The sequence below is a fragment of the Haliaeetus leucocephalus genome, unplaced genomic scaffold (assembly GCF_000737465.1).
Source record: "Haliaeetus leucocephalus isolate CR32 unplaced genomic scaffold, Haliaeetus_leucocephalus-4.0 Scaffold889, whole genome shotgun sequence".
NCBI lineage: Eukaryota > Metazoa > Chordata > Aves > Accipitriformes > Accipitridae > Haliaeetus > Haliaeetus leucocephalus.
The window spans coordinates 2,507,879-2,522,158 of record NW_010973325.1 but is presented as its reverse complement, the minus strand read 5'-3'; the positions used below and the strand labels follow the sequence as shown (position 1 = coordinate 2,522,158).

The 14,280-nt window shown below is 38.1% G+C and overlaps 1 protein-coding gene across 1 annotated transcript in view; it reads right to left on the bottom strand.

Moving 5' to 3' along the window:
- Positions 1-14,280, bottom strand: part of CDH19 (cadherin 19, type 2) — a 71,074-nt gene that overhangs the window by 3,681 nt on the left and 53,113 nt on the right. Inside the window, exons 11-13 of the mRNA XM_010583296.1 lie at positions 10,596-10,717; positions 2,582-2,699; positions 216-467 (exon numbers count right to left, since the gene is read on the bottom strand). Of these exons, the coding sequence (XP_010581598.1) occupies positions 216-467; positions 2,582-2,699; positions 10,596-10,717 (492 nt within the window). The remainder of the gene's footprint in view (positions 1-215; positions 468-2,581; positions 2,700-10,595; positions 10,718-14,280) is intronic.

The window sequence follows — 14,280 nt, the reverse complement described above, 5'->3', positions numbered from 1 at the left end:
GATATGTTGTGTGGAAGGGGGGGGGGGGGGGGGGGGAGAGGGGAAGGGAGGGGAATTATAGTTAAGAAAACAGAAAAGAAATGAAACATTTGCCTTATTGCATTTTTTCTCAATAGCTCAGTGCTTCCAGGCTTCCAGTCAAGGGACCACATTTTTGTCACTTAATCAAGCCTACTGTAAAAGGAAACAAAGTCATTTCTCTTGCTCATACTTACCTAGGAGTATTAGTATGCAAGCCAAAACAGCAACTAAAGCTTCTGTGCTGAGACCCATAGCATACATGAAAGCTCCATATCGACAGTAGAAGGTGTTAACTTCAGTGTCACAGTCGCAGACAGTGATAGTGAGAGTATTTGTGCTTGTCAGCGGTGGCGTTCCATTATCCAGAATTAAGATTGGTAAGTAGAAAGAAAACTGCTCTTGCCTCCTGAAGCCACTTTTTGCTGTGAAAATTCCAGCTGTGTTATCTAGAAGATAAATTATTATGTATGATATGCATTTCTCACTTTTTAACAACAACAATAAAACTCCAGTGGAATCTGACCTATTTAAAAAACAATGGTACTGCACAAAGGTACATATTAATAAAGTTAAAAAAGTAAAACCAGGCACTGGCATGTGGTGGGTTTTTTGTGTCAATCGTGAATAATTGCATTTATTTTTGACATATGTATTCCACAGGCAATAATAAAATTTGACCTAGGAGCTCTGTTTTTAAAGTTCAGAGCTAAAAAAAATCCCACTGTGTTCAGTACCTGACACCTGCTTAGACTAACTAATTGGTTCTTAAAATGGTTCCATGTAACCAGCTGCTACCAATCCAGCAGTTCACAGATGAAATATAGACAGTTTACCAATCAAAAGCCTTCAAAAGTGTTTCTGGCAGCACACAGAGAAAGCAGGCGGCAAGGGAAAGACGAGAAAGCAAGAAAAAAGTCCACTAGAATGGTCTTTTATTTCTTTCCATGACTCAAAAAACTGGAGCTAGCTCAGCCTTTGCTATCTAAATTAGGGAAAAGTTGCTAGAGGCTCTCCCCGTGCTTTGTATTTAGCTATTAGGGTTTAGAAATCAGTTCCATACAAAACCCAGTAAGCAGCTTAAGTTCAGCTCCTGCTGCATATCAACTAATTCAAATCTGAAACTTAGCTTGCCACAAAACAAATTAGCCCTGTCAAAATCTGTGTATAATGGAAAGGAGAAACATCTATAAATGTTGACATGTCAGAATTCTTTATCATGGCAGGATGAATTACTGCATGTGTGCGTACATGTACATAGAAAAAAAAGAAAGTATTTCTACCATTATCTGTATGACACATCTATCCAAACAATCTACTGAAGTTAACTCCCTCACATTTAAGCTCTTCGAGGTTTCTCTCATAATTCAGAAGATAACTCTGAGATAAAATGCTCCAGATCTGTACACTCACTTTTGCTTTTTGCCTAGGACTATCCCAATTCACCCAACCATTTCTGGGAAATGCAGCAGAAAGGGAGAGAGTGAGGGCTGACCCTACCATGTTGTAAAAGGTGGGTTGTTTTTGTTCCCCATCAATAGCCACCAAAAGGAACAGGATGCATTGCCTTGTGCATGGCTCTGCTTGGACTTTGTGGAGAATGAGCAAAGGTGGGAAAGGCTCGCGGCTCGTACACAGTTTGACCTTAATGTAACAAGTTATCTCTTCCTGGCACTGAGTGTGAGGTTAATGAAGCTGGGAACTGAAACACACATTAATACATTAACTTTAACTTTGGAGATATTGAGAGAAGTAGTTTGCCGTTTAACATTGTCTGAACTTTCCAAAACTTATTTCCATTGATTTATTCACCTAGCCAGAACATTCAAATAATTAGCAAAGTCAATACGAGCGATGTGTACTTTAGCTGAGTCGGAAGAAGCTCGTCTTTGTAGTCTCAGCAGGCTGACTCTAAGTGGTCATCCTCCCTGCAATTCCAACCGGTAATGCACTTACATTTTTACTTCAGACTGGTTTTGCTTGATATCACTCTATATCACTCTTTGTAAGAGTCTCAAACAATATCAGTTCTGAATAACATTAGAATACATATAGAAGACATTTTATGATGTCATTATTGATCAGTATATGCAATTTAAAATATATTGGGAAATAAGATTATATTTGTATTTATCAGTGTTTATAATTTTGATCTTGCTGAAGTGATGAAGTAACAGACTTGTGTTAACAGCAGTCATCTCTTTCTGGTGATCTTGTTTCTTAGACAAATAGGTAATTTTAACAAGAAAGTTTGTATCTCCCACCGTATCCTACATTACGAAAATAAATTTTAAGGAATACCAGCGTATTTTTCATCTCAGCATTTTTTCTTTCTTTGAAATAAAGCTGTCTTTTGCTGTTTACATTACTTAGCTGAAAAAGGGAAATAAACTGTTTAGTATTACTGAATTATTGTTTTGAAATGTACCTCATGACATGTTCATATCTTATAATAACAATTTCTACTTAAGTGGAAATTTTTACAAAATTGGTGATTCGAGGCCCACTAGAAGCATGCATCTTTTATTAGGAAGGTCTTAAAGAGCTACATGAATGACACCACCTTGATTATCTTTGACAGTAAAGTGTGAGTTGTTTGTGGCCTCCTGAGCCAATGAGAAGTAAAAATGGTGACCTTCTGCTGAGTCGTCTTGATCCACTGCACTGATGCTCTGAATTAGCTGGAAACACAGATAAACAGAATTGTTTAAGAATAAAAATATTTACTTGTCCTTTAAAACAATGAAAGGACATATCAAGTATGTTAAACTGTTGATGCTAGAGATGTGATCTGTGAATACATGTTGAGTGCATGTTACGCAGTCACAAATATACAGCTCCTATACTCAAAGAGTCTCATTGAGACTCATATTCTGCAAATATTCTGCTTTGATTTTTCATCTGTTTGAGAGAGGCAGGCATTAAAATCTTGAGAAAATGTAAAAGATTTTCCGGATCAAAAGACAAAGGGTAAATGAAGTTTCCATAAACGAAAAAAGTAATCATATGTATAGTGTTTTGTCCTTTTTTTTCAAGGTGAAAAGTATATAATTCTACATTTGAACAAATCCTTCCATACAAAACCCATTTCCTTCCAGCCCACAAACACATTGACATCATTCAGCTGATATTTTGTAGTTCCAGTAAGTGAGTATATGGTGACAAGTTCATGTGCTGAATTGTTGATTCTGGATAATATAACAGATTGATTATGGAACTTCTTGGCTGCTTTTTCTCAAGAAAGCAGAATAACATTCATTTACAAATATGTTAAACCAGATAAAAAATAACAGTTATCATTCAAAAGAGTATCTTTCATCTCTGTAAATAAACAACCACACTACAGTTAACATAATTAGCAATAGTTCTGCTTAAAAAGAGCTTATATTTGTTACATTTATCAGTAAAAATGTAAAGACCTGGGCTTCAGCATGTATTGGTGAGTATCCTTGGCAACCAGGAGGAAAGCAAACTGATGCAAGCCCACCAACTTTCAGAAAAGTGTCCAATTTGAACCTGGTCTCTGTTTTATCAGTCATCCTATGCCTTATAGATGTTTGTACCCAAAAGACTTGAAGCCTCAAATTTCCTCAAACCAGAAAGCATCTGAATGCTACAAGTGGTGCTTTAAAAGCAACGCAGTAAGTCAGTGGAAGTGACTACAGCCTTCCATCTGTGCCTTTGAAAACTCTGTCCCGATTAAACCATTTTTCAAAGATCTAAGACTTCAGCACACATTATTTTTCTTTTCAAGCAAGCTAAGTTTGATGAAATCATGACAGCAGAGTGCAAAATGTGGCTCATACCCCAGAAGCTTTGTATTCTTAGCACTCTGCCCTTTTTATATGTGAAATTTATTTCAAATCTATATTTTCACTCTATGGAAAAATGAGGACCCTTGAGATTTTTTTATTGCCACTAATGAGAGGAGTGATTGTTCAGTGATATACCTGGTGACAGTGTACAAAGGATGAAGCTTCTTGAGGAAATTTTTTTTCCCTTTCCTCAGAGCAATCAAAATAGCTAAGGTGATGCAAATACAGGCATAGGCATGCAGGTCAAGAAATCAGTGAAAAGAAATAACTGATCCCTAATACTACCTGATAATAAATCATAGACTTCATTTTTATAAGGGAATATAGTTCTCAGAGTATGCTCAATATGAACAGCAATAGAGAACAAAACTATATAACCAGTCTAAAACACCAACAATGGCACATTTTCATGATAATATTCTAACATATACCTGAAAAAATGAAAAAAGACTCTGCTGGCCTTTGCTGATGATTTGCTAGTAAAGCCTCCAAGGCCGCAGCTGAGAGAAAGCTTTGTATGGATGTATGTCTCTCCATACAATTCAGGGTCTGTCAAGCTAGACTGAATATGCAGAGTAATATAGTAATTTACAAAGACATCTTAGCCACATCTAACTTTTTTATTTTTTTATTTTTTAGTTTAGTTACTTGGCAGAGAAGAATTACCTACCTACTTACCTAGCAAGAAAAAAAACCCCACATTAATTATAGATGTGACTTTTATACGTCTAGTTTTCATTCTGATTAATAGTTACTTAACCAGGTATTAGCAATGTCTTTGGAGAGTATATTTGTAGGAGTTTATCATGTTTGAAAATCATAAAATTATTTCGGTTGTGAATCAGATACTGTTCTGCTATTCCATTATTAACTTCCATTATTTTACATACGGAATGTATTTACCCACATAAAATTTATCTATATCTGATCCTATTAAAATAACTCTGAGGAGTATGTGTCTGGCTGAAAAAAAACCCCCACCTTCCCTTATTTTGATCTGTACTGTGCTCTTCTACACAAACCTAAGACCCCTATGGTTATTCTTGGCATATTCACATGCCTTCAAGGATTCACCCTAGAAACAAGGGAATATTTGGAACATAAGGACAGGGTAAACTCTTATTGTTTATTTCTTACTGTATCACTTTCACTAAGATTCAGCAAAACCCAGGTAAGTCTATAAAATATTCAGAGAGGAATAGGCAGCTCAATTTTGCTGACTCTAAAGGAAAAAATCACCCAGAGAGAAGGAAACGGTTTCTTTTTTTTTTTTCTGGTTTCCTAGGTATTTGTACATCTAACCTAGGAGATTCTAGCCTTTCACCAGGGAAAATGGCATCACAGACTGAAAAACTGCACTTGCTGTTTGTGAGTCAAGGTTTAAAAAACCCCTATATTTTAGTGTGTAAACAAAGAAAATAGAGTGAATGATGTGTTGCTTCTGCAAGGTCAGAACAGTTGTTGTATTGACTAGGCTGAAATTTAATTGCTATAAAATTTCTTATTTCAAGTCTCATTAATCTGGAAGCTTTAATAATTCAGCAGTCCATTTGAAAATGTGCATTTCAGTAAAACTGAGATTAATACATTTGATTTTTCTTGAAACCTGATTTTAGTTCATGGTGGGTGGGCCTCATTTACTGTTTCTTTCCAAACAGACTGAGATCACTGCTGGGAGCAGCAGGGGTTCCTTCCATCAAAGGTCACAAAAAGAGATGTGGCCTGCTATACTCAACTTCCCCACCCATCTGATTAGTGGTCACTTTCAACTGATAAATATCATCAGTGGGGGAGTCTAAGATATCAGTAACAGCTCTGATCTTTCACTGATTAATTAGTTTGTATAAAAGGGAATTTCTGTAAACCGTTCTAGACTGAATGTCTAGCTAAGCGTTGTTTGACTTGCAAATAACAAGTTATGGACTATGGAGTAGTTGACTGCCTGGTATTCTTAATGAAATGTCATTGAAAATCTATTTCCTCAACCCCAAGTAGCTGCACTGAACTGGAGTTATGGAGATGTCCAAAAGAAAGAATAAAGTTTCTCTGTTAACAGTCTTTTCTGCTTCTAAGCGCTTTCTCTCTAACAAGTTCAGCGTAAGGCATAAACTGTCCATCTGAACAATCACCAGTACCATTAATTTTGACACTAGAGTACTCGGAGTGTGTAATTTGGAGTCCTTTGTGTGTGCTCCCATACCTAACTAAAGTTTTACCATTCCCATTAGACAGATGGAAGGAAGTAGGAACAGATTTGCCACCTTTCTCTTTCTGCTTTAGTTTCGTTTGCTTTATTTTCCACCCAACATCCTTCAATAAGAGCTCTGCTGTGTTTTATAGGATATAAAAGATCTGATCACCCACCTGTTTTGGGAGTACAGAAGAGGTTTTGTTCAAATTGGCAGAGATCTTACAAGTAGTAGGATTTCTCTCATTGCCTAATAATGTTTGATGACAGTGAGAATTTAGTGCAGATAAAAGATTAAAATGTTCATTACTATAGACAATACATGCATTTTCCAGGTAGAACTTCTAACTCAAAACCAAGGTTCTCCTTTTGACTGCTTCTATTTCCTTTTTTGAAAAGCCAATTAGCACAATATTGATCTGATTTCTCTGGTTCTCCTGTAAGATGTTTCTGCTCAGCTATAAATAAAATGGTATACATCTCAGCAAAGGAATAATGATTACAAAGCTCATGCCATGACACTTAGATGCCTTTTTATGTTTGTTTTCATATGCTGATAAACTCGTCTTCCCTGTTTCATTCTGCTAGGAGATAAAGTTGTTGAATCACAATCCATATAAAACAGAAAAAGGAATTTTCCATGGGCCACTGTGCCCACTGTTTCAAAATGTCACAAGTTACACTCAGTGCATCTGCAGGTGTAGGTTAGAGTAAGGCCCTGCTAGAATAGATGGTGCTTTCACAGCTTCACCAGGTTTTTATACTCTAAGGGATGCCATCATTCCTTTTTTTTCTTTTTAACTATTTATTTTCTTATCACTATTGCTCAGATGCTTTTTTGTAAATGATGAAGAGAACTTAGCAACGTGAAATAATAAAAATTGACTTACTAACCCATCACTTTCACTTCTCTGTTATCAAAAATCATTTTACATCATGATTTGTTAGAAAGGATCTGTTTTAGCAAACAGCTCATTGTTAACATTAATCGTATACCCCTAGAATTTGGTTAAAGATTTCCCCTCTTCTGTCAACATTTTATTATGTAGAGAAGTAATATCAAATGAGTACTCTTCACTTTCACTGAAAATGATCATTATTTTATTATATACTAAGTACTGAGTAAATAAATCTGGTTTTTTTCTTATCTCTAATACAAAGTGCTCTGCATACACAGTCACTTCTTCGGATCTAATAAAAATTACTAAGCAAGCTACAACATCAAAGTCACTTCATATGTGATCCCCAAATTACAGGAACTGCCAGAATACATATGCAACAGAGAAGACAGCATTAATTCAGAATGTAGGTGTATCCAGGGCAGCTTGTCTTCAGCTGAAATCTGTTTCCTGCATGATATGAATAAAGACCAATATCCACAAGAAGGACTGAAATTACCATGCATAAAAATAGATATAATCTGGATGGTCAGTTTGCTTACATGTGATGTAAGACATCTGATATAACTTACTTCAAACTTCCAAGCTTCAGTTTCAGGCTGAGTTAATGTATTAATGCCTTGGGAATTATGCTTTCTGGGTCAAGTCAATTCTTGCCGGGATGCCTCTAGTGTTACCTTTGGGACAGATTTGGACTATTTTGTGTCCTGATTATTTTTATAGAATATTGCCTCTAGAATTCAACAGTTTCTAGTTACTGTATACACACATAAAGGGTAACTCTAAAGAATTAATACCACATTGTGGTCATCATTTACCATGTCTACATACAGTTATAAAGTCAAAAGATATAATCAAAAGGGAATCCTAGTTTTGGATGTCTTGCTAATATTGTTCTATTTGATCTGATACTAGTTATAGCTGTAGTAGAATAGGAGTCTATTTTACACAGCAACTTTCATGTTCAAGTTATTTTGAAAAGAATGTATTTAATACTGGTGGTGCAGTGAAAGTGGCTTTTCAATGTGCAAGAGAAAACTTTAGTTGTGGTTAGTATACAGCTGACTTGGATTATAAGAGAGTACAGAACTATAACATGAAATGGATAGTGAAAAAATCCATTAAAAATGTCTAACAAACATAATGAATGGATTTATAAAGATGTCAAAACCCACATATCTACCTTCTTCCATTTTTATTGTCAAATTTCAAATTATAGTCCCACAGACCAAAATGTAATCCTTTTGTTTGAATGCCTTTCAGAGGCTAAGCTAAACATGTCTGTAACTCTCACAAAACCAGCATGCAAGGACATGAAGGTCAACACTCATGGAATAAAAGCAGACAAAGAATTTTTTATGATGTTTCAGAAAACCCCAAACTTCAAAACAAGCATTCTTCTCTAGATGGAAGTTACTGTTAACTGCCTTGGAGTTTGGATAATTAGGACAACAATTAGTTTTGTTCATGATGTGTTTCACATTCTTTATCAAAGCCTAGAATATAGAATCTATACAAGCTTTGATCTCAACTCATAACATGTAAGCGGATTCCTGAGCCATTTGGAATTGATTGCAGAAATATGGCTAAGGGAAAAAGGTATGTAATGTCCTTATTAAGCCCTTCAATTGCTTAAAGTGATTCTTCTGAAATGTAAATTGTGTTATTCATTGGACAACCAGGGCATCTATAAAATCGTTTTTGAACATTTTGGCTTCTTGCTGATGAAAATAAAGAACCTTTTTTTTCCATGACTAAAAAGTAAAAAAAAGAATAATAGCACTGAAGGAGATACATCAGCTATCAATTTTGTTTTAAATCATAAACATTGAATAAAATGTCATAAACTTTGACTGTGATAATTATGCACTTCAGTTGTAATTTACTGTTGTTCTTCCTAATATCACTTGTTAATGAGATTATTTAACATTACTGTCATTGTCTCCAAAGGCTAAACTAAAGATGCCTGTGACTCTCAAAAACAAAAAATAAACAAAAAAAAAAAAGAAAAAGGAAAATCTAGAGTAACATTTTGCCTGTCTGTAAAATGGGAAAAATATCCTGCTCATTCCTCATTCAGGTATTACAATGTTAAACAGGAATAATTTTGTATCCTGTGCTCAAAGCATTTATTGTTATTGTTACTACTACTATTCTTTACAGTGTCATTTTCTCCAGTGATTCTCAAAATAGTTAATATATATATATATGTACTTAATTTGTTATTGAAAAGTAGCTATTAATAGGCTAGCATACAGATGTTATTTATCAGTAAGCAACTATGGAATAATAAAAACCTTGGGAAATAAATCACCTGGGTTTTTATATTGTCAGCAAGTCCAAAACATGGGTTACAAATATCCATTTTATAAGCTTCCATATTTAATTCATGGTGTCTTGAAGACAAGGAACATGAAGTGACATTTGCTTTAATGCCTGTACTTTGATCTGTCAATGAGTTACCCAAAACCCAAAAGAAATGGCTTGCTCCAAGTACCTCTAAACCAGAGGTAGCCTTTGCAGAGTGGAAAATTACCGAATGCAGAATAAACAAACCAACTACTGATAGACAAATATATAAATGGATGCAAAAACTATAAAGAAATTACTCTTGCTACAAAGAAAGCTTTATTTAACTGCAGACTAATCAAGGTCAAAATAAACCAAGCTAGTGTAAAAAGAAAGGCTCTGTGATTCAGAAATCAAAACATAGCAAAATGTTTGAATGGAACCATCACAAATATCCCAAAGGTCTCTTTCGTATGTCCAAAGAATGCTTTAAAGTGGTGAAAAAAAATGCAGATCTTTCTGTCTATAGCTTTTTGTTGTTGCTTTTTTTGTTGCTCATTTTGTACCTTTTTTTTTTTTTTAACTTTGCATATCCTGTTTTTCTTTTTGCAGTTTTCTTTTAGACTCCTGTGTGGAGCCTGGTGACACACTTCTTGCACAGCTTAGGGCTTAGGCTGTAGAACCGATCACTTAAAAAAAAATAAAGGTGTAGAGGACAGTGGCAGGAGGAAAATGGAGAGTCAGCAGTGTACCTGGGGGGTTAGGGCAGCTGGCTGATGTGACCCCATTCACCTGGGGAGCGAGTAGGAAATGAAGAAAAACCTCCAGGGAAGGATGCTTGATACGACAATCCTATAAGCCGCCAGCTAGGGAAGGTGTTGCAAGGGCTGTGACTTAAAGATCTTCAGATTTCCACTGAACTAGATAGGGGCTGAATTCCGTTCACAATAAATGGTTTCTAATCAAAGAACACATGGATCTGGTTTGAATCTGGTCTATGTCTGGTTGTTCTGCACTATGTTATACTACTGCTGTCAATAACAGCCCTAGTTTTAACTTCTGTGACATGAACATGAATCAAATCTGTGGTTTATGCTGTTGTTTGGGGTTTTTTTCAGAAGTTTCTGTCCCTATTTCTCTATTACCTGTTTCGGTAGACGAACAAGGAGATGTATTGATTTTGTTTTAAAGGGGGAAAAATACACAACAGTCTTTTGAAATCTGAATTTCAAACTATGCATATATCAACAGAACTAATTTTGGAACTAGACAAAATAAAGCTTGTACTCACAGTACTGAAATAATCAGTATTAAAGGAAATAGTAACACCTCAGACCAAATCTTCATTGTAATGAGAAAACTGATGGCTGACTCCTTCACACTTACCTGGCCAGAAACTGCATTTTCACAAACAAATGTTTCATAATATTTAGGGAATTCTGGTGCATGATCATTAACATCGAGAACTTGGATATACACATTTGCTTCTGAAATTTTTTCGGCATTTCCTAATGGTTAAAAAAGACAGAAATCAAAAGCTACAATCTATTACATATTTTAAACTAATGTAGGCTTTAGAAAATTTTACTTATATTCTGCAGAGACCTACAGACACATTTTATACTAAATCTTTTTTAATGAGTTCAAATATAACCTATACGTATAAAAAAGGACATTTTCTTTCTTTGCTGAGGTTCTGTTTAAAAAAGGTGTTAAAAAGGGTGGGGATTTGTTTTTGTTTTTTTCACCAATCCATCATGTTAAGTTATAATAGTAGATCTTGAAATATATAAGGATATTTCATGTAAAAGTTTGGATTTGTTCACTCTTTCATTTACCACATCAGAAACTGATTTAAATGTACAAAATAAAATCTGATCTGGAGAAATTAAATGAGGTTTTGTTCATGCAGAACAATTTACTGTGCTAGTCATGTAATGGTATGTGGAAGGAGAGTGCCTGCTCCTCTAAGGGTATCTGGTCAAGAATCTTATTCAGTGCAACAAGAGTTAATAAGAAAAAGAGGAAGCCATAAACAAGAACATACAGGGACGCAAACCTGAGGGACAAATGATACAGAGGGGGTGATGAGAACCAAACCTGGTCAGACACACTAATTGATGGGGGCATGGGAGAGTGTGAGAAAGTTTATTCCTGTGAGGTTATCAGATCGGGGACCTTGACAATTGGGAAACCAAGGGGAAAAAAGGGGAAAACAGAAACAAAATACACCAAGACACAGACCTGACAAAGCAAACGTGGAGACAATGACAAGGAATGAACTTCACGATAATTGATGGGTTATCCAGAAACCACGGGGCAACAATTGCAGGTGGATCAACCTGGACTTTGCAACTGATAGGGCTGTAAACCAGATAGACCCCCAGACCTGGAGGGGTGCGGGAATCACTGGAGCTGTACAGACCCATGGGGGACATGCAGGGAGGAACAAAGAGGGGGCAGAGAGAGAGGGCTGTAAAAGGGGCCAGTCAGAACGCTTGTCTGGATGAGTCCTGTGCCTGATCACCAGTCCTATCATCTTACGTCTTCTTATTAAATCTTTTCTTTGCTATTGCTTTGCATAATCTCACTATCATTGTAGGCGTACGTGTGCTGCAGGGACTACGTACCAGCCACTGGTGAGACTTGTGTATGTGGGAGTGAAAATTGGTGCCAGCTACTGGAGTCAGATGGGGGGTGGGCACCCTTGGTCCAGGGTCCCAGCTACTGGAGTGAGTGGGGGGTGCAGTGGACAACTGTATCTTTCCCAAACTGGGTGTGCATGGGGGGGGGGGGGTTTTCGCTAGCAAACTTTAAGCTGGACTCAACAGGGAGAAGGCAGTCCTTGGGTCCAGGCCAGGCACTCTGGGGGGTCCATGCTCTTACACTCAGGGGGGACTTGCAAATGTGGGGTGCATGAGGGACAAGCATGTGAGTGCTGCGGGTTTTCCAGTGAGCATTGAGCATGGACTAGCTGGGGAGCTGGGCACCCACAAAATGCGTAAGAGGACTTGGGATTCGGGCAAGGGTGCCAGGTGGACAGAGGGTTCATGCAGGTATTGAAGGGATCCATGAGCGTATGTGTGATTGTGAACCTGGAAAGTGTTGTGTGTGTGTGTGTGCCTGCACCAGCGACCTTCTGCCTCCCCAGCCAAAGCAGAGGAGGGGACTTGGCTGTCTGTCCTTGTGGTTTATATGAGTCCTGTATGTAGGTGCTGCTGAAGGCAGTGCCTTCCCTGTGGCAGTCTGCGTTACCGGTCATGTCAGTGTCCTCTGTCTCTGTGTCTGTGTGTTTGTGCATCTCTGGGACATGTGCTCAGCTTTGCTATGGGTTGAGCCTGCAAACAGGAAAGCGTCAGCCACATCCCTGAGCAGACGCCTCGGGTCCGCGGGCACCTGGCTGGGCTCCAGCGGCCGGGCAGGGGGGTCCTGGGCCAGAGCAGCTGGAGGAGGCGGCTGTGCTTTCTTACATCACTTAACTTCATGGATACCACAAACCCATGTCACAATCCTTTAAGAAATTCTGTTATTCTTCCTCTTCTTTAGTATTTTGAAATGTTGAATCTTTGGGAGAAAATTTCACCAAAATTCACATTCTTTAAAAATATTTCTGCATTGGTAGACATGGAGAAACTGCAGTGGACATGGATTCCCAACCCTAGCCAAGGCAGAAAGCTGAGACTTTGAATTTGGAACAACAGAGCTGTTCTATCCACTGGTCTCCAAACACATATTTACAAAGAAGTCTGATTTTGCCCAGGCACGTGTAAGGCATTACTGCTGACAGACTTCATAGACTGAGCTTGTAGTTTTGTTCCAAGTATTATTTGCACAACAGGTTTAATTCTTAGGCATTTTGTACTCACTGTACTGCTTCTGTTATACAAGTATACACTATGACTGTATATATCTAAAGCCACTCTATTGCTGTGGCTTTAGATATAAAAGCTATGTCAGTATGGCTTATTCCCATATGAAAAAGAAAATAAACTCTGCTAATATAAGGCACTTTTCCCCTGCATTTACTGCATTTACATAAGGTTATATTGCTATAACTAACGCAAACAAGGCAAAGCCAGACCTAACTATACTTGTTTCATGGTAAAAAAGTTGTGTGTAGACTAGGCTGAAAAACCTATTTGTTTATGTAATAAAAATGTTTCTAAATATGTCACCTGAAACCAAGGGAAGGAAGATCTGCAGATACAGCATTCTCCTGGAGAAACTGGCTGCTCATAGTATGGATGGGTATAGTCTTTGCTGGGTAAAAAACTGGCTGATGGCCGAGACCAAAGGGTGGTGGTGAATGGAATTAAATCCAGCTGGCAGCTGGTCACAAGTGTTCTCCCCAGGGCTCAGTATTAGGGCCAGTTCTGTTTAGTAGCTTTATCAATCATCTGGATGAGGGGATCAAGTGCATCCCCAGGAATTTTGCAGATGACACCAAGTTGAGAGGGAGGGTTGATCTGCTTGAGGGTAGGAAGGCTCTACAGAGGGATCTGGATAGGCTGAATTGATGGGCTGAGGCCAATTGTGTGACGTTCAACAAGGCCAAGTGCTGGGTTCTGCACTTGGATCACAACAACCCCACGCAGCGCTACAGGCTTGGGGAAGAGTGGCTGGAAAGCTGCCTGGCAGAAAAGGACCTGGGGCTATTGGTCAACAGCCACCTGAATATGAGCCGGCAGTCTGCCCAGGTGGCCAAGACGGCCAATGGTAACCCGGCTTGTATCAGCAATAATGTGGCCAGCAGGAGCAGGGAGGTGATCATCCCTCTGTACTCAGCACTGGTGAGGCCGCACCTCAAGTACTGTGTTCAGTTTTGGGCCTCTCACTACAGGACAGACGTTGAGGTGCTGGAGCATGTCCAGAGAAGAGCAACGAAGCTGGTGAAGGGTCTAGAGCGCAAGTCTTATGAGGAGCAGCTGAGGGAACTGGAGTTGTTTAGCCTGGAGAAAAGGAGGCTGAGGGGAGACCTTATCGCTCTCTACAACTGCCTGAAAGGAGGTTGTAGGGAGGTGGGGATCAGTCTCTCCTCCCAAGCAAGAAGCGATAGGACAAGAGGAAATGG